Below are 20,746 nucleotides of genomic sequence, written 5' to 3' on the forward strand. Positions count from 1 at the left end.
ACAATATGGCATGATTCAGTTCGGCGTTGCAAGCACTGAGATCGTCGTCTGCAGAGGGCTCAGATTGAAGCTGGGAAATGGAAGCTGCAAGGGTGTCTGACAGTGAAGAGCACTCGATAAGAGCCATCGCAAGACTATGGGGAAGCTGAGGGGGAGGGGCAGCCACTGAGGAGGCGACTGAATACACAATATGAGTAGACAAAGCATAATGCAATAATGCAGCTGACTTGAGATCTGGACACAGACCAAAGTGAAAAGGGAGGTCAATGCCTAATACTAATGCCTGGGTCTTCTATGTCAGCCGTGTAGAAGGACCAAGTGAAACGTTTGCCAGGTATGAGTTCAATAGGTAACTGGCAAAACCATCAACATGAAGTGGCAATTTATTTGCTGCTCGAAGAAACAGTTTGGCTGATGTCATGTCCATTACAGTAAATGAGGGAGGTATGATGCTAACGTCTGCTCCGGTATCGATGAGCAAATACCAGCATGAACCCAAATCCAAGACATACAGATGACCTTGTGAGGTGAAGGATCTGACATAATGCGATGTCTGTGGGTGCCCTTCCATATAACCACGAGCCATGACGCCTACTGCAGCCCACGTGCGGCATTTGGGAATGCGCAGGGCGGGATGCAGTTGCGAGCGGCACCCCTGTAGGTGGAATGGAAATAGTGAGTCAGCTGTATGTGTCCCACCAGGTAAAGAACCAGATGAGGGGAAGGCGGAGGGGCAGGTGCTAGCCCAGTTGGAGTGGAGAGAGGTTGATGTTGAACTGCTCACGATTCCCGGCCTTGGCCACTAGTTGACTGCTGTTCCACGAGCTGTGCATGATATGCACACACCCAGCCTCTACTGCATGATGGTGGAAGCATAGCCATAGTATTACCAACCTCAGCAGTGTTAAGTGCTGTGCTGCGTGAAGGTAGGTGGCAGTGCATATCCCTGGTCTGCTAGCCGGAGTTTATCCTCAAGTGACGCTGCGGTATGGGGAAGCAAATGTAATTGTAGTTCTTGGCAGCAGCTTCACCAACCAAAATGCCCAGAGCACTAAGTTTGGAAAGATCTCGGTGGTGACCTATGCACGCAAGTGTCCCCACAGCTGAGAGGAGATTCTGTCACCTAAAGTATCATCATAAATAATATTGTGAATAATATTGGCTGGTGGAAGAGAAAGACGTTCGAAGAGTAGTGTATATGCAGAGGTATATTTGTTGCTTTTGGATGGTTTCAGCAAGTCACTGATAAGATCAGGGTGGTCATACACACACAATGGGTGTCGTCATCCACAATGCCGTGTATGTCCAATGTGTTGTCCACCAAGGTAAACCACCTCACTGAGTTGCCCAGTTGTAACGGTGGCAGCTTCAGAAAATGACCTGGGGGCAGTGCTTGCAGAGGTGTAGAAAAGGCACAAATTGTGTGGGAATTCTACACAGTCTTCACTGACGCAAACTGTGCCTCAGTGAAGGGCGATGTGGTGTGTTGAACATCTGGTAGCTGTGCAGGCAAGACATGGTGTCTAGTCCTTGTAGGAAGTAAATCTGTATGGCCAAACAATGAGCATGGTGCAGCAGGCTGATGCAGATGAAATCTCGAGCAGAGATGCAAAATCATGATTGTGTGCTGAGTGACAGGGCGGAACCATGGCAGTTGTGTTGCCCGAGGTGTGCACAGGGTGGCAGGATGGATAGACATATACATGGCCCAGAGCAGTTGACGTGAGTGTCCCTTTGACCAGTGTGGAGGGGGACCATTAAATAACGGACCACTTTGAGGAGAGGGTAGTCATGCTTATGGGCCCCAAAACTGGACAGCCGCATGGTCCATGTTGGAGTGCGATAGAAACGCGGGCGAGGGGTATCCATAATCTTGTGCTGGAGAAGCATTCTGTTGAGCACAGAAGACATCTGCACTGATGTGTACAGCACCCGGTGTGGTGTGCCGATGGAGGTTAGGGTAAGTATGGCTAGTCGACACAAACAGAACCAGCACATGTGATCAAGAATTGTGCTTCACAGTTGAAGGTCCATTTCATGGTTGCAGGGTCCTGCACTGCTGGAAAAACTGGAGGTTGCAACATTGTCTATTGGCACAAAACTGGTGATATACAGCAAGCAAATGAAATGTATTTTCACAACTCTGGGTCACCAATGTAGGTTTTCTACTATAGCGATTGACTGCACGCAAAAATCTCCAACTGATTACAATCGGGCACTTTTACTACGGTTTGTATAATTACACCAGACACATGAAAAACATTAGAAACAATAACAACTCAAACATCTACCTCAGAGTCAACACACAATGGCCAAAGGACACCAAGTCCAAAGACAATTTACTCTGCACTTGGCAGGCAGCAGTTACTGGCAGTTGATGGTTGCCACAACCCTTATAACAATGGATACTATGTTTCCCCTACGACTCGCAAAGGAAACTGTTATAGCTTTGTAAGTATTATAGAATTTCATATACTCTTTCTAGGTAGACTCGGAAGTAAGTTTGCTAAATTCTGTCTTGCTCACCAGAGATGTAGCACACATCCATTTATTTCTAAAAGTGTGATGGGGTATGGCTAATAAAGCCTGAGTTATGCAAGTAGCTGGTTAAATGAAATATGGGCAATTACAGTAAATGAGCTAGTGAACTGCATGTCTTCATAATGGATAATCCAAGTGTGTAAAATAAAGAGATGTGGTAAGATTGTTAAGTGATCTGTATTTGTAAAAAATATTTACAGCATTAGAAAAATGATAGACTGCTAGTCACTATAAAGTTGACATGTTGAGTTGCTGACAGGCAAAGCAAAAAGACTGTTACACATTTAGCTTTCAGCCAAAGTCTTCTTCCGAAATGAAAAGAAAACACACATATTCACATAAGCAGGCACACCTCATGCAGACATGACTGCCGTCTTCAGCAGCTTAGACCAGAATCCTAATAATAAATATTTGTTATCCGAGGGTTCATATTCATTATACAAGAATGATTGCCTGGTAGAGGTGTAAAGGACTTAATCAAAATGACATTATGTTAAATACATGCTTATGGTTAATAATTTATAATTAATTGTGGGACGTTCCACATATAATAAACATGAATAAGCATATTTACTAGAAATGAGTTACAATTACAGTCGTGATCATTCATCAGATAGACACAAACTTGATATTTTTAGTTAAGAAGGTTAAAATTAGTTTTGAACTTCACATGTTCATTGTTTATTTGAGTTTTATTATAGTCACCACATCATTCACCTAAGAGGAGGAATCTGTGGTGTAACAAATTACTTCCATGAAGTCATGTGTTGCACAAACACCTACTGAACTGATGAATGTTGATCACCACTATAAAAAGTTTGTTTAAGTAATGAACTGGTATAGGCCTCTGTCTGGAAGTGCATTTCATTTATGTACATGTATTCTGTAGTGGATAGATGCAGCATATCCATAAACCTGGATGACAATAACAATCTTGCTATATTCATGATACACGGGCAGATTATTTTGTGTCATCAGGTCTTGCCTTGGCGATATGATTCATGCCATGGAAGAAGAACAGCAGTGACAATCCCAATGACTTCATAGGGATGAGAGAAAAACTTATATTTTAATTTTCAATTGAAATCTGTTAACTTATACAGACAGTTTTGGACATAGTCTGTATTAATGTATGTGTGATGTCCTCAACTCTGTTATGCATGCTCATTGTAAATGAGAGCACAATATACGACATATTGTTTCTGAGAAGCTTCATATTTATTGCTAGAATCTGGATATTGGATTTTACTCTTTATTTCCACAATAACTCCAGCACTTTGAGAAATGAAATCAGACTAAGAAATAAGGGTGAGTGTAAAGAAATAGCATGGAGAGCAAATGAATAATTGGAAATCACAGCTCCTGAGTGAACTTTACACATCCACTGAATTCACGATAAACCAGCAAACAGAATGTCCCAAGATACATACAAAAAACAGACAGGAACACAATGAAACAAGATGAATACAGTGGAAACTCACTTAATGAGCACCTCCCATAATACGCAATTCACATAATGAGCAAAACAAATTGTAAAAAAAATGACTTGCTGGACGAGCGATGTTTCAGATAACAAGTGATGACTATTTAGTGTGACATCACCATCTGTTCATGCATGGCAGGGGAAACATTCAGCAATATGAACACCCTTCATTGTCGACAGCAGCATATGAGCAATGACTTTTATACATACTGCAGCCTGGGTTTAGCACTCTTTCTGCTACCATCTAAGTGCAGCTTGTGATCACACATTTCTCTAAACTTGCGTTCATATAGTGCTTTTTTGTGTGCTAATTTTAGTAACCTTCATAGAAATGTCCCTGAAGATAAATCTACAAGAAGACAACTCTAAGAGAAGGAAAATGACCTTAGAAGTGAAACGTTAAATCATTGAAAAACGTGAACATGGTGTGGGCGTTGCTGATTTAGCATGCACATACAATCAGTCAGTGGTTGCCCAGAAAGTAATCCACATTATTCTTGTTCTCAGCTGAAAACAATGCTATAAATGCGAGACATTATGTATAAATTATTTGAAGTCTCCTGACTGAGTGCACCAAGTTTCCATCACTTCCGACAAATAATGTAACTCCAGGACAGTTTCAAAATGGTATCTGTAGGTTATGTACGTTACAAGCAACATCATTGAATTTCTCACTGCATAAAAAGAAACTTTGGGGAATATTCACAAATGATGGACAACGTCTACAGAGCATGTGCTGCCAAAGAGAAGTACAGTTAATCGCTGGGCACGGAGGGTGAGGTCATCCGAAGGTGGTTCGATGTAACTCCACAATTTGCAGCCAGTTTCCACTTGTTTGGGCCATTAAAGGATGTCATTCATGGAAGACATTTTGAGGACAATGAGGAGTGATTCACACAGTGAACCACTGGCTCTGCCTCCAGGACAAGGATTGGTAATGACACGGCATACACACCTTTGTTTCGCACTGGAGGAAGGCCATAGAAAGGGATGGAGATTATGTGGAAAAATAGGGTGTGTAGATAAAACACTATTCTTTTGTGTGTGTAATTATCATTATGTTCAATAAAGAATTGTTGAAGAAAACAAATGCATGCATTACTTTCTGGGCAACCCTCATACATTAACTACTTGCACTATCCTCAAGAGCAAGGACAAGATTAAGGAGATAGATGTTTCAAACAGAGTGACAAGAATATGTAAACAACTGTTTCATATTCTGGATGATGTCAAAGGTTGCTCCTTCTATGGATAAGTGAAAAGCAATTGTAAGGTGACACTATTAACGAGAGCATCATATGTAAGAATGATTTTCAACGACATTGTTAAGAAGATGCCAGGATAATTAGCTGCCAAAGAAATATTTAAGGGAAGCCATGGGTGGTTCAAGAACTTTAAGAGAAGAACTGTTATCCACAGCATTGTGAGGTATGATGAAGCAGCCAGTTCTGACACAAAGGCAGCAGAGAACTTCAAGATGCTCATAAATTCTGAGGGTTATCTGTCACAACAGGTTTTTAATTGTGGCTAGATGGGTCTCGTCTGGCAAAAGATGCTGAAGCATGCCATTATAAAAGCAGAGGAGAATGCATTGCCCAGTCACAAGCAAATGAAAGACCATCTCTCATTGCTATTCTGTGCCAATGCAAGTGGCAATTTAAAAATTAAACCACTCCTTGTTTATCATTTAGAAACCCCACAAGCCTTCAAGAAACTTAAAGTCTAGAAGAGCAGATTAAATGTGATGTGGAGATCTGATACCAAGGCATGGGTGACAAGTGATTTTTTTAAAATTTTTTATTTATTTTTTTTATTGTATCAATGAAGTGTTTGGTCTTTGGGTGAAAAAATATTTGCTTGAGATGAATCTGCCACTCCATGTCTTGCTTGTTATGGACAACGCTTCTGCCATTTCCCCAGGCCTACAAGACCACCTCCTTGAAGAATTTCAATTCATCAACACCACTCTGTTACTCCAGCCTACAGACCAGCAGATTATTTCTAACTTTAAGAAACTCTGCACCAAAGCACTCTTCAAGCATTGCTTTATTGCTTCACGTTGACTGAAGCTACCAATCTCACTCTCAGAGAGTTTTGGAAATATCACTTCAAGATCGTTGCCTGTGTTAAGACAATTGAAACGGCATGGGAAGGAGTTATCAAGAGAACTCTCATTTCTGCTTGGAAGAAGTGACTCTGAGGCAACTGAGTCAATACCTGTGAAGCCTGTGGTCAACAAGATTGTGTTTTTGGCCAAGAGCGTGGGACTAGAAGTGGATAACAATGATATTGATGAAATTGTAGAACACCACAGCTGAAAAATGACCACCAAAGAGCTTGTGGAGTTGCACTGTGTTTCACATCAGGAAATTGTGGAGAATAGTTCTTCAGAGGAGGAGGAGGAGACAGTAACAGCGAAGCAGCAATCCTCTGGTGCAATAAGAGAAATGCCAGAAGCATGGGAATCTAATGCATTGTACACTGAAAATCATGACCCAAGTAAAGCAGTGGCTACGCATGCTACAAATTTATTTGAAGGTAATGCTATATCGCATTTTCACCAAGTGTTGAAGCATTGACAAAAACAAATGACTATAGACAGCTTCCTAGTAAAAAATAATTAAGTTATGTATCATGAATAATAAAGTACATAACAATGTATGTATAATTTTCTTTGAATAATGGCATGAATAAGATAAAGTTTTTAGTTCTTTTTCTGCATGGAACACATTACTGTATTTTATGTTAATTTATACAGGATAAATTGTTTTGCTTAATGAGTGTTTCATACTACAAGTAATATTCTGGAATGAATTATGCTCACTATGCAGGGTTCCGCTATATTTCTTCACAGAGAACAGATCATTTCTTAACTTGACGAAAAATTATATTCTTAAAATTAATTAATGTGCCAAAAATATAAAACAATGAGCACACACTACATGACATTCCATGTGTGAGGTTTATAAGCATACAGTTGGATAACAAACTGGGGGGATACTAAAAAGTGAATAAATATATCGAAAAGCTTAGTTCAGCCTGCGTTGCATTTGCACAAGGTCTGTTCAGAAAATTCCAGAACATTCATAATTTCGCACAAATGGTGTGCTGGAGTGAAATGCAGTTGGTATCCCTGCACACACCTGTATTTAATGTGTAACTGCCAGAAATTTCATTGTTATGTATCTGTCAGTTACTGCCCAGTGCTGTTTGCAAATTTCAAGGTGGCAGAGTTAGAGCAGCAATGTGCCAGCATTAAATTTTTTGTGAAACTCAAGAACACCATTACAGAGACACGCTAATTGAGGCAGGAAGCCTATGGTGATGAGTGATTAAGCCAAGTTCAGTGTTATTAATGGTTCACACGGTTTAAAAATCGCCAGACTGAAGTCAAAGGTTACCCTTGTTCCGGATGCCCTTCAATGTCTACTGATGACACTCATGTCAGGAAATGTCAACAAAATTGTGCCTGTATATATCAAATACTGACTGTCTGAGACATTGCAGAAGAATGTAACATTTCACTTGGATCATGTAATAAAATCCTGACACAGCATCTTGGAATGTGTGTTGCTACCAAGTATATCCCATGGCTCATGAGTCAAGACCTTGCAATCTGTGAAGAGCTTTTGGGTCACGCAAATGAGAATGAAATGTTTCTTATGAGAATCATAACTGGTGATGAGCTGTGGGTCTACAGTTATGATATTGAGACCAGGGTTCAATCTTCACTGAGGTTCTTCAGGACCACAAAAAGCTAATCAGGTCAGGTCAAATGTCTGAGCCATGCTGACAGTTTTCTTTGGCTTTGAAGGATTAGTTCATCATGAATTCGTACCACAGGAATAAAATGTTAATTAATGGTACTATTGGGTCGTGTTGTGACACCTGCAAGAAAATGTGAGAAGGAAATGGCCTGAGCTGTGGCAAGACAATTCATGTCTCTTGCGACGTGATAATGCACCTGCACAGTCATCCCTGTTGGTGCATAACTATTGCACAAATCAAAAAATCACTGTGCTGCCTCATCCTCCATTTCTCCAGACCAGCTGCATGTGGACTTTTTTTAAATTTCCAAAGCTAAATATTCCATTGAAAGGATGAAGATTTGCAATAATATACAAAATAAAAGAAAATTCTCAGGCAGTGCTTCGCACAATCCAGCAAGAAGCATACCAATACTGGTTCCAGAAGTGAAAACAGTGTTGGGAGCAGTGTATCAATTGTGGAGGACAGTATTTCGAAGGTAAATGTAGAAAAATTTCATGGACAAAGTTATGAAATTTTTTGAACAGACCTCGTATAAATCTCTTGTTGATATCCAGATGGCATTATTGGTGTTCTTTGCATACTGTCACTCAGTACTTTCCTATGGCATTATCTTCTGGTTCATTGCAGCTAAGATCAAAAATGTGTTTATTCTGCAGAAGAGTGCAGTGGAAATATTGCATAAGGTTGGTAACCAAAGATCTTGTAGGATCCATTCCAAGGATCTGTAGTTTCTTACACTTCTGTGCCACTACTCTTAGTAAGAGTACACTTAGGATGAACCGTGTAATTCACAAACCTGAATACTATAAGTAAAAAATAATTTCTGTATCCCTGTCAAGCGGCAGCAAATTTCAAATCCCAAGATATTAGAAAACAAAAGAAAAAAATATGTTATTAGTATTCATTCATTCATTAACACATTGTGTTCATAAAGCTTATCATGATGGGGAGCCTTCAAGAATGTGGAACAAGTCAAGTTTTACATTAGTAGGCAGAAGCAGCAATTGCAGATAACATTTGTGAAGTATACTAATGACAAATTATCACTTATGTTAATTACTAGCACTGATAATTATGTGAATTGCTGCTAGATTACTTTTCACCTAGTCTACATCTACATATGCATTTACATCTACATTCCTCATTTATCAGAATATCTACACTTGAGAATGTAAACGTATATTGACACTAATGTTGGTACTAAACTGTTCATTAACTTTTCAAGCATGTAGACTGTTCATAGTGGTTCCTCAAATCAATAGTGTTACGTAACTGCACAGTACAAAGCAGTTGATAAAAAGAGCAGCAGGGTAATATTAGAGGAGAACCAGTGGCTTTTATCAAAATAGTTATTTTTCTCCTAATATATGTATACAAAGTAATCTATTATATGTTCAAACATTTTTGTGTTTTTGCATTATAATACTAGAAAATTTTTAACCTGCCCAATTTTGCATGATACATTTAATGCTCTATTTTTTGTGAATTTAGGATTACATTTGGTTTAGCACTGATGATGACTAAAAGACATTATGAAACTTCATGGCAGAGTAGAGCTATGTATCGGACTGGGATTCAAACCTAGAAGTTTCAAATCAGCACACACACTGCTGGAGAGAGCAAATTGATTCTGTATGACATTATGTGACATTTAAATTTTTAGTGCATACAAAGTAAGCAAGCTCTGGAAGAGAGTCTAGAAAATACTTCCAAGGAAAGTAATTTACTTAGCCCCACAACAGAAAGTAACCAAAGCTTCAGTAAAAATTTTGGCAAGATTATTCAGTTACAAACTAAAGTTATATTCTCAAAATTAGTCCCATATTTTATAATTTTGCTTTATATTTACCACATCATAAATAATTATGCATGTTAATGGTGTTTCCATTAATATTATTGCACTGCACAGTAATAGCAAACATGGCTCCTTCGAGCTGCCGTACAATATAAATTTTGGTTGGCTATGCCAGCTTTGCTTTTGAAAGTTACAAGGTAAACATCTTCCATCCAAAAAATTCTGAGAGTGCCTTTATTCCTGGTGTGTAAGCAATGTCAGTGCAGTAACTGCAGAGGCTACTTGAACTAACTGCTGTAGACAACAGATGTACATCTGGCTAGTCAGTTGTAAGCAGCTAGTGGTGAGTAGTGAATATACAGCCATAGTGTGTCAGCATTGTTGTGTCACAAATCACAATAGTCCAATGAACTGAACACTACTAATCAAGGCATTATCCAGAATGTTTTGATGAAAAGAAAAGTGTGTGCAAAAAGTTTGTCCCACACACTTTCTACATCTACATCTATACTTCATCATATGGTCTGTGGCGGAGATTACCCTGTTCTACTACTTGTCATTTCCTTTCCTTTTCCGCTCACAAATAGAGTGAAAGAAAAGTGACTATCTATATACCTCCATGTGAACATTCATTTCTCTTATCTTCATGGTTCTTAGGCAAAATTGGTGGTCCTTAGGCAAAATGTATATTGGTGGAAGCAGAATCGATCTGAAGTCAACTTAATGTTGGTTCTCTAAATTTTCTCAATAATGTTTCTCTAAAAGAATGTCACCTTCTCTCCAGGGATTCCCATTTGATTTCCCAAAGCATCTCTGCAATACCTACATGTTGTTCGAACCTGTCAGTAACAAATGTTGCACCCCACCTCTGAATTACTTCAGTCACTTCCTTTAATCACACCTGATGTGGATCCCAAACACTTGAACAGTACTGGGTTGCACTAGTGTTCTATATGTGGTCTCCTTTAGAGATGAACCACACTTTCCCAAAATTCTTCCGATAAACCAAAGTCAGCCATTGCCTGCCCTACAACTGTCCTTATGTGCTTGTTCCATTTGATACATATCACTCTGCAATGTTATGCCTAGATATTTAATTGATGTGACTATGTCAAGCATCACACTACTAATGCTGCATTTGAAAATTATGGGCTTGTTCTTCCTACTCATCTGCATCAACCTGCATTTTTCTACATTACAGCTAGCTGCCATTCATCAGACTGCCCAGAAATTTTGTGTAAGTCATCTTGTATTACACCTTCCCATACACTGCAGGCATCATTAACAAACAACCTAAAGATTGCTACTCACTCTGTCCACCAGATCATTTATGTATGCAGAAAATAACAGTGGTCCTATCACGTTTCCCTAAGACACTCCTGATGATACCCCCGTTTCCGATGAACACTTGCCACTGAGGACAATGTATTGGGATCTATTCCTTAAGAAGTCTTTGAGCCGCTCACATATTTTCGAACCTACTCCGTGTGCCCGTACCTTTGTTAACAGCCTGCAGTGGGGTACAGTGTCAAATGCTTTTCAGAAAAGTAGGAATATGGAAACTGCCTCTTGCCCTTCATCCATGGCTATTACTATGTCCTCCATGTCTACATGGTGGTCAAACAATGGTATGTTTGTATCATTCTAATGTGTGAACAATTTCCTAAAAGTGAAATTTAAAACTTTGGCTTTCCTTTTGCTATCCCCTACTGACACACCAGATTGGCCAATGAGTCACAGGATAGAAGCCATAGATCTGCTTAGCAATTTCACATAGGATCAGAATTTTCTCAAAACTTTTGCTAATGTCTGATGGTGGTAGTTGTACATTTTGCACACTGATTATTTTACAGACACATGAATCTCTAGTAGCATTAGCCTGTTGTCATTTAGCATTCTCTTTTCAACCAAGACTGCAACAGCATTTTTCAAATTTTGTTGTAAAATCACAGTGGGTCTTTTCCATCCTTAACCCACTTATTAGGCACATACTTCTCCAGAGCACGATTTACAGTCTGTTTAAACTTTACCCTTATTCCTCTGTATTCATCAAACTGGAACTACATTATGTAAATTTGTTGTCTAAGTGGGATGATGACAACTGCTTATCTCCTCTTTCTAGAAGAATATTCTTCTTGCCTACTTGAATTATTAAATTTAGTAACCACAGTTGCTATGATGACATTATGGTCATTAATCCCTGTCCCTATAATGACACTGGTGATACAGTCAGGTCTGTTTGTAGCTATGAGGTCTAAACTATTCCCATTGAGTTTGAGCTGTCAAATTAGCTGCTTAAGACAGTTCTTTTAAAAAGTGTTCAAAAGTCCACAATGCTGTCTCTCTGTATCCCCTGCAATGACAAAAAATTATGATGCATGGATGGCTGCCATGACTTGACTGAAAGGAAAAACATGGAAAATCCTTTCTGGAAAATTTAATCATGGGGGACAAGACTTGGTATTACGAGTATGAATCTACCACAAAACAGAAACAAGCAGTACACCTCACGGATGGTTCTCCAAGACAGAAGAAGGTGTGAATGTGATCCCAAAGGACTTTTATGGAAGTTTTGTATTTTGTATGACCATCCTGTGCATTGTACTCAAATGGTGGAGACTGTGTACAACATCTGAAAATTTAAAACCACCGTGTTCACGTTTCTCTATTTATTTATTACTCCAGTCTTGAAACTTTTTGGACTGGCAGAGTAAAACTGTTGAGTTTGCCTCAGGAGACTTACCAGTTCCCAACAGTAGAGGTGTCAATATAAGTATTAAAAATTCACAGTGTCCTTCCACAAACTGTTGCAGTTGGCTAGCATATGCCATACTTCCTTCCCAGATTTTCACAGAGGCTTTTTTGTCAGCTACTTTTATCTCTTTCTTTAATCCTGATTTTCAAAACTACTTGTCTACTATCTCTTAGATGCAGTCATATTAATAGGGTTATGCAGACACACACATGGGCTGCATGACAGTCCCACACTCTGTGGAAGTAGCCCTTTTTTATGATGGTCACAATCTTAGTGTCAGCAAACACCAAGAATTATGAGAAAACTAGTTATGGCAGGAATTAGTTAAAATGTGAAAACATCATTACCAGAACCGTCATTGGAACTCTTTGTGTTAATATTGAAACCAAATTATGGAGGACACTGGTGAATCATGGTATGGGGTGAAAAAAATATCTGAAGCATTTAAAATGTTTATTAAAGTAGATAAAGAAGCAGCAGTGTCTTATCTTAAAGAGGAACTCAAAAGATTTACTTCTTTGTATTAATATTGTGAACTACTATGGCTCAAGTTAAAAAATATAACTGATCATGCCCTAAATATATATGGACATAGTAAAACAATTCATAATGGGAGGTATCACCTATGATATTCAGTAGCTGTAAAAAAAACCTCTAAAAACACAATAACTACTTCATACTAGGTGTAAAACAAAGAATAGCACTATAGATAGAGATATGTTGAATGAAACTGTTGAAAAAGTACCATAGGTTATTTTTTTTAAAACAAAACATTTACATTAAACCTCAAAAATACAACAATACTGAAAATATTCAAAGCACAGGTAGCACAACTAACTAAGAGTTTCTGTAATTTCAAATCACAACTTTAAAAGAAAATTAATGTATGTAATAACATTACAATACAACTGTTTTCACAGTCCCCCACAATGCTTTATATGTATCATGAAGGGTACACAATATCAACAAATGCCTTCATTGTCTGCAACATTGTAAAATAAAAACTAAGGACTCACCAGCTTTAATTTCTTTCAGAAGTCAGTCTAATCACAAAAGTCTATTGAAGTCAATACTGAGTTCTACTGTGAAGTTATCTGGACGCGTTAACAGGTTTAGGTGAACTCAAGTTAGTTATCAGATGTTTTTTTACTGGCCACCTGATTCTGCCAAAACAGTTTTAGAATTATTCAAAGAAAATCTACACTCAGTAGCATGTAAATACCCAGATTGTGGTTTTGTTGGAGCCCACATCTTCGTGTTTATTGCAGGTGGTATGGACGGATAAGTTTGTGAAGTACTTCTGAAAACATTGCCCAAAGATTGTCTCCAGCAACTAGTCCAACAGTCCAGATACAATGGAAGTATCTTAGATCTCATGACTACAAACAAGCACCACACGAGGTGGTGCAGTGATTAGCACACTGGACTCACATTTATGGGGATGGTGGTTCAAACCCGTGCCCAGCTATCCAGATATAGATTTTCTGTGATTTCCCTAAATTGTTCCAGGAAAATGCTAGGATGGTTCTTCTGAAAGGGCATGGCCAATTTCCTTCCCCATCCCTGACAATTCAAGCTTGTGCTCCATCTCTAATGACCCAATGTTGACAGGATGTTAACCTCAATCTTCCTTTCTTCAAACAAGCTTGATGTTGTTGATGGCATCCATAAAGAAACTGGGATTAGTGATTGGGGATGTCATCTGAATGACAATGTTTACTAAAGTTAATAAATCCATCGAGAAGGCTAGGAGAGTATTTTTGCTACAAAGAATAGATAAGCAGTTGTTAGCACTGTATGTAGAAAATGAATGGACTTCATTTAGTTCCAGTGTGAAGGACATTGGGCAAAATTTAAATGAATGGTAGATTGTGTTCTGGAGAAGTATGTGCCATTAAGTGTATTATGGATGGGAAACACACACCACAGTTTAAAAATAAAATTTAGAAATTGCTGAGGAAACAGAGACTGTTGCACTCTCAGTTCAAAAAGGAACACACAAACGATGACTGGCAAAAGTTAACAGAAATTTGTCCATCTGTAAAAAGATTGATGTGCAACATACAACTACTACCACTGTCATCTACACACCTACACATCTACATCTACATGGTTACTCTGCAATTCACACGTAAGAGCCTGGCAGAGGGTTCATCGAACCATTTTCATACTACTTCTCTACCATTCCACTCTCGAATGCCGCATGGGAAAAAGGAACATCTAAATCTTTCCGTTCAAGCTCAGATTTCTCTTATTTTTTTATGATGATCATTTCTCCCTATGTAGGTGGGTGTCAACAAAATATTTTTGCATTCAGAAGAGTAAGTTGGTGATTGAAATTTCATAAATAGATCTCACCGCAAAGAAAACTGCTTTTGTTTCAGTGACTGTCGCCCAAACTCGTGTATCATATCAATGACACTCTAACCTCTATTGCACAATAACACAAAACAGGCTGCCCTTCTTTGCACATTTTCGATGTCCTCCGTCAATCCTACTTGGTAAGGATCCCAGACCACACAGCATATTCCAGCAGAGGATGGACAAGTGTAATGTAGGCTGTCTCTTTAGTGGGTTTGTTGCATCTTTTAAGTGTTCTGTCAACAAAGCGCAGTCTTTGTTTCGCCTTCCCCACAATATTATCTATGTGGTCTTTCCAATTTAAGTTGCTCATAATTGTAATTCCTAGGTATTTAGTCGAATTGACAGCCCTTAGATTTGTGCAATTTATCGTATAGCCAAAATTTTTCAAATTTCTTTTAGTACCCATGTGGATGACCTCACACGTTTCTTTTTTTTAGTGCCAATTGCCACTTTTTGCACCGTACAGAAATTCTCTCTAGATCATTTTGTAATTGGAATTGATTGTCTGATGATTTTAATAGGTGGTAAATTACAGCAGCATCTGCAAACAATATAAGGGGGCTCCTCAGATTATCAACTAGATTATTTATGTAAACCAGTAACAGCAGAGGGCCCATGACACTACCTTGTGGAACACCAGATATCGCTTCTGTTCTACTCGATGATTTACCATCTATCACTACGAACTGTAACCTCTCTGAGAGGAAATCATGAATCCAGTCACACAACTGAGATGATAGTCCATATGCATGCAATTTGATTAATAATTCAATATAATGGAAGGAAACATTCCACGTGGGAAAAATTATATATAAAAACAAAGATGAGGTGACTTACCGAACAAAAGCGCTGGCAGGTCGATAGACACACAAACAAACACAAACATACACACAAAATTCAAGCTTTTGCAACAAACTGTTGCCTCATCAGGAAAGAGGGAAGGAGAGGGGAAGACGAAAGGAAGTGGGTTTTAAGGGAGAGGGTAAGGAGTCATTCCAATCCCGGGAGCGGAAAGACTTACCTTAGGGGGAAAAAGTCCTTTTTTCCCCCTAAGGTAAGTCTTTCCGCTCCCGGGATTGGAATGACTCCTTACCCTCTCCCTTAAAACCCACTTCCTTTCGTCTTCCCCTCTCCTTCCCTCTTTCCTGATGAGGCAACAGTTTGTTGCGAAAGCTTGAATTTTGTGTGTATGTTTGTGTTTGTTTGTGTGTCTATCGACCTGCCAGCGCTTTTGTTCGGTAAGTCACCTCATCTTTGTTTTTATATACAACTTGATTAATAGTTGCTTGTGAGAAACGGTGTCAAAAGCCTTCTGTAAACCTAGGAATATGGAATCGATCTGAGATTCGTTGTCAACAGCACTCATTACTTCATGGGAATAAAGAGCTAGCTGTGTTGCACAAGAATGATATTTTCTGAATCTGTGTTTGTTATGTATCAATAAGTCATTTTCTTCAAAGTGATTCATAATGTTCGAGTACAGTATATGCTCCAAAATCCTACTGCAAATTGAGGTCAGTGATATGGGTCTGTAATTCAATGGGTTACTACTATTTCCTTTCTTGAATATTGGTGTGACGTGTGCTACTTTCTAGTCTTTAGGGACAGATCTTTTGTCAAGTGAGTGGTTGTACGTGATTGCTAAAGTGCGCGTCATTTATGTTGGCGGCCGAGTTTAGATTCGTTCTGCGCATCTGACGTCACAAAACACAGTCAGCCAATGAACAGAGAACGACGTTGCCAGATCTCGACTGCAGTGCAGAGCATGGACGAGTGTCTTCAGTTTTAGAAACGTTCAGTCATAAATAAAGTAATAGAACAAAAGCAATGTCTTGATAGCAGACTTTCTTTTGTAGAAAGTTTGGAAAAAGCATTTTTTATACCAATTGCTTCATATTCTATTAATTAATTAAACCAAACAAGCAATAAGACTCCTAATTCAGGTGATAGCAAGGAAAGGTATTTGTATCAATCTCACGAACCGCTTTTTCGCAATAAAGAAAAGCGGTAATTGTTTATTTCCTATTGTACTTCGACGAAGCATGAGTAATTGATAGTCATACCAACAGTGTTTGTCGGTATTTTGCGTGACGTGGTACAGTCCTCATGGCGTTTCGTAGTCAGACGAGCTGCGTTAGCGTAACGGTGAAGGTGTTGGGGTTCAATGTGAAAGGTTATGACTTCAAACCTTATGCAGTGCTCAATATTTTCATTATTTAAAAACAATATTGAAGTGCCCTACTTCACGAACTATATTCGTTTGAATGCAATTTTTTGAAATTTCTAGTGCTTTGTCTCTTCATTAACCCTTTTGCTGCTGCAGACACGTGCTCCCTGCATTCCGAGCTGTGCGCGATTTTGTTATCACTGCACTGCTCACCTGTGCACACACATGGTGTTCCCACTGCTTTGACACACTTATCATTTGATTTCACAAAGACTATTTGGCCCAAAATTTGATTTTTACACGTCTTCTTGACTGATACCTTCCCCCCATAAATGACAATTTTGTTTCGATGTTCAACGCAGTTATTATGCAACATTAAATGTAGTAAACCATTGCACAAAATTTTGAAGAGTTTGCAGAGGTAAAAGTCCATGGCGTATACTTTCCGTATGGTCGATTTCAGTTGCCACAATGTTGAGAATGAAATGTGGACAAGATACCTAAATTTCATATAAAATTTACGGTATAACAATATCTCATTTAATTTAAGTACCACATAGGTGTCGTATGTAATATTGAGAAATATTCCGTCTTTCGCGACTGTAATAAATTTTTTATTTATGCCGGACGCGTTTGGCTTTATTTTAAAGCACTTCAATCAATGAAAGGTATGGCACATACACAATGGTACTCATGTTCTCTTTCTTTTTTTTGTTCCACAGTCGCAGTTTTACCAATGGTATTGAAATATATTCCTCTTCTGCAACTGTAATAAGCGACTTATTTAGACCAGGGGGGAAGGTATCAGTCAAGAAGACGTGTAAAAATTAAATTTTTGGGCCAAATGGTTTTTGTGAAATCGAATGATAAGTGTGTCAAAGCAGTGGGAACACTATGTGTCTGCACAGGCGAGCAGTGCAGTGATGACAAAATCGTGCACAGCGCGGTATGCAGGGAGCACGCCTTTGTAGCAGCAAAAGGGTTAATGCGGCCGTGGTGGCTTTACTTCATGAACTGCGCGCTCCCACGTAAACGTAAGCTTGCGAACTATGCTATGCTATGGCGCTGCTTCTCTTGGCGCGTGCGTCGTGTGCAACTGGCAATGCAGCAATCTCCCGCGTCTGGGCGGGCATGCGCGAGCCGCCAAGATAAAAGAATTGAACTATAACAAAGGCGCTATTGTGTCTGCATACTCTGAAAGGAACCTGATTGGTATACCATCTGGACCAGAAGACTTGCATTTCTTAAGAGATTTGAGTTATTTTGTAACAACTAAGATATCTACTTTTATGTCACTCTTGCTAATAGCTGTTCTGGTTTCGAATTCTGGAACATTTATTTCATCTTCTTTTGTGAAGGAATTATGGAAATTTAGTAACTCCGCTTTAGTGGCACCATCATCGGTAACATTCCCATCACTATCATGCAGTGATGGTATTGACTTTATCAAAAGATCTTGCCAAGAACCCAAGAAAATTCTGTTCCTACATAAAACTGCTAAGCAGGCTAAAGGCTTCTATGTATCCAGTCTCAACAACTATCAAGCAGTTGTCAGCCTCATTGATGAGGGAATGGAATGCAATGCCTTACCTTACCAATCTTGTGGCCAGCGTGGAACCAAATTGCAGAGCATGCATTGCCATCTGTGGTGATCACACACCCTATTAAGAGCAAAGTCCCTCCTTCTTTAACGTCCAGGGGACCATCATAAATCATGGTGACTTCAATGTAATTATTATTTAAGAACTTAGAACATGTGCTTTGTTTGCATCAATATCTTTTGGATTGCTATGGATGCTCAATGTTGTTATTTCATGTACTGAGTTTCTGTAACAGTTTTTAACTTGTTAATGTGTGTGTAAAAAATCTTATTTGTCTGAGACTAGTGGCTACAAGAGTTGAAGTAAAGATTATAGACACCAATTTATAAGAGATAAAATGAAAACTGTCCAAGTCACTGTCGAGCACATATCTTCACACCAAATTCTGGCAAACATGATAACAAAACCTTTCGCAAAAGACTTGCCATCATGTGCTGTAATAAGATTTTTGGACTGAAAATGTAATTTTCTGTCCTGTCCCTCCCAGGCAGGATTCTAGTGGGAATGAAAGAATTTAGAGTCTATGCCTCACTTGTGTAACTATATTTTATGTCGTTGTGGATGCTCAGTGTTTTATTCCACATACTGAATTGTACAAGAGTTTGTGCAACAATTTTTACCTCATTTATGATAACAAATCTTATCATTCCAATCAGATACCTCCAGAAAATTACTCTGCTAACATATTGTCTTTGAATAAAAGTGTCATTTCCATTCATCTCTTTGTGTATTTATTTCAGTTACCTTCTGTATTATGCTGTAGCTGTTCTCTACATGTAGGGTCCAAGTTTCATTAGGCTGTATTACTCGGCAGTGACATATCACGTAAAAGTTACTTTTGTCCTTAAGTTCTGCACAGTGGTGTATTTAAAAATTCAGTTACAAAAAGGAAAAGCAGACTGGCTATATATAACACAATTAAAGCAGGAATGCTACAAACCTCATTGTAGGTTGCCACAAATTTTATCATATGGCCAGCAGGAAAGTGATCTAAGAGCTTCTTGTGTTGAGCTGGCAAAGGTGGCATGAAATATATTTTCTGCACCTCACTCGGTGGTATTGCCATTATTGCATATTGACACCTGCAAGAGAAAGCCATTTATTTTTTAAAACAAGGAACTTATTACTTCACATTTTACATACTTTTTAAGTTTGAAGGAACCACACATTTTACGATCAAATCGTACCTCACACATCATATCCTCCCAACATAGAGCTTTGTTAGCAATGACATGAGTCAATGTTGTTTCTTTCTGGTTTTAAATTATTTTTATACAGAAAGAAGTTGCAGCAGTAAGTAAACATTTCAGTGCGGTGTCTTTTCTATTGAAGAAAATAATTGTCACTGACTCATTTGCACTTATAAAGTGGAATATTTCGCTCAAGGTACAGATTAACATAAAAGCATTCAACAAATTTCTAATTTATTTAGTTATTATATATTTTTTGCATGTACTGATAAAAATAAAATGACTTTTGCGTCTTTCATAGATAGACGGAACAGTGAAATCCTTCATAATGGTTATGCAGCATTTATATGAAAAGATAAACACAATCCTTTGTAAACAAGTGATAATCTTCATGACTGCACCATAATGTACTGTTTTTAGTGTTTGCTAAGGAACTATTTTTGACAACAGGCTAAGCTGACATAACTCATTATCAATTTTTCCAAGCATTAAATTACTGTAATCTACTCATTGTAGTTCTTTATACAGGCAAATGCTAAGAAACCATCTGCTGAAATACCAGTTATGTTAATTTCCGTGTCATACAATATCACCATTTTAAATGTTATTAGTTATTTCTGACATTTACTTTTAGACTCTACTGAAGGAAGTATGTCATCATTTCACAGTTCTTGCACTGCCAATTTGAAGGGCAGCTGTTGGAAATTTGAATGTTTTTCTGAGAAACAATTAATCACTCTTACTTATCACACCTGTCTATAAATTGACAGCACAAGGACTGTTCCAGTATCTACTGTTATCTTGATGCCATACACATCAATGTTCTGCTCAGCAAATTATTCCCTTAAATCTAGAGATTTATATCCTACATTGTTTCTAAAAACATTGTTACTCCACCTTTTTCCATACTAGATCTACAGTAATGAGCAGATAAATAAAAGTTTTCAATCTGTAACACGTGAATTCTGTTTGTAATACGATATTCAAAGAAATATAAGACATCAGAAATATTTCCATTTTTTTTCATCTTTTAGATGTATTACTAGTTGGTCTATTTTATTATTCAGATATTTTATATT

The 20,746-nt window shown here is 38.3% G+C and overlaps 1 protein-coding gene across 1 annotated transcript in view; it reads right to left on the bottom strand.

The window, feature by feature from the left end:
- The window catches only part of LOC124789120 (probable flavin-containing monoamine oxidase A), a 267,938-nt gene that overhangs the window by 66,308 nt on the left and 180,884 nt on the right, over positions 1–20,746 (bottom strand). Inside the window, exon 6 of the mRNA XM_047256409.1 lies at positions 19,418–19,559. Within this exon, the coding sequence (XP_047112365.1) occupies positions 19,418–19,559 (142 nt within the window). The remainder of the gene's footprint in view (positions 1–19,417; positions 19,560–20,746) is intronic.

This window comes from Schistocerca piceifrons, chromosome 3, assembly GCF_021461385.2.
Source record: "Schistocerca piceifrons isolate TAMUIC-IGC-003096 chromosome 3, iqSchPice1.1, whole genome shotgun sequence".
Classification (NCBI taxonomy): domain Eukaryota; kingdom Metazoa; phylum Arthropoda; class Insecta; order Orthoptera; family Acrididae; genus Schistocerca; species Schistocerca piceifrons.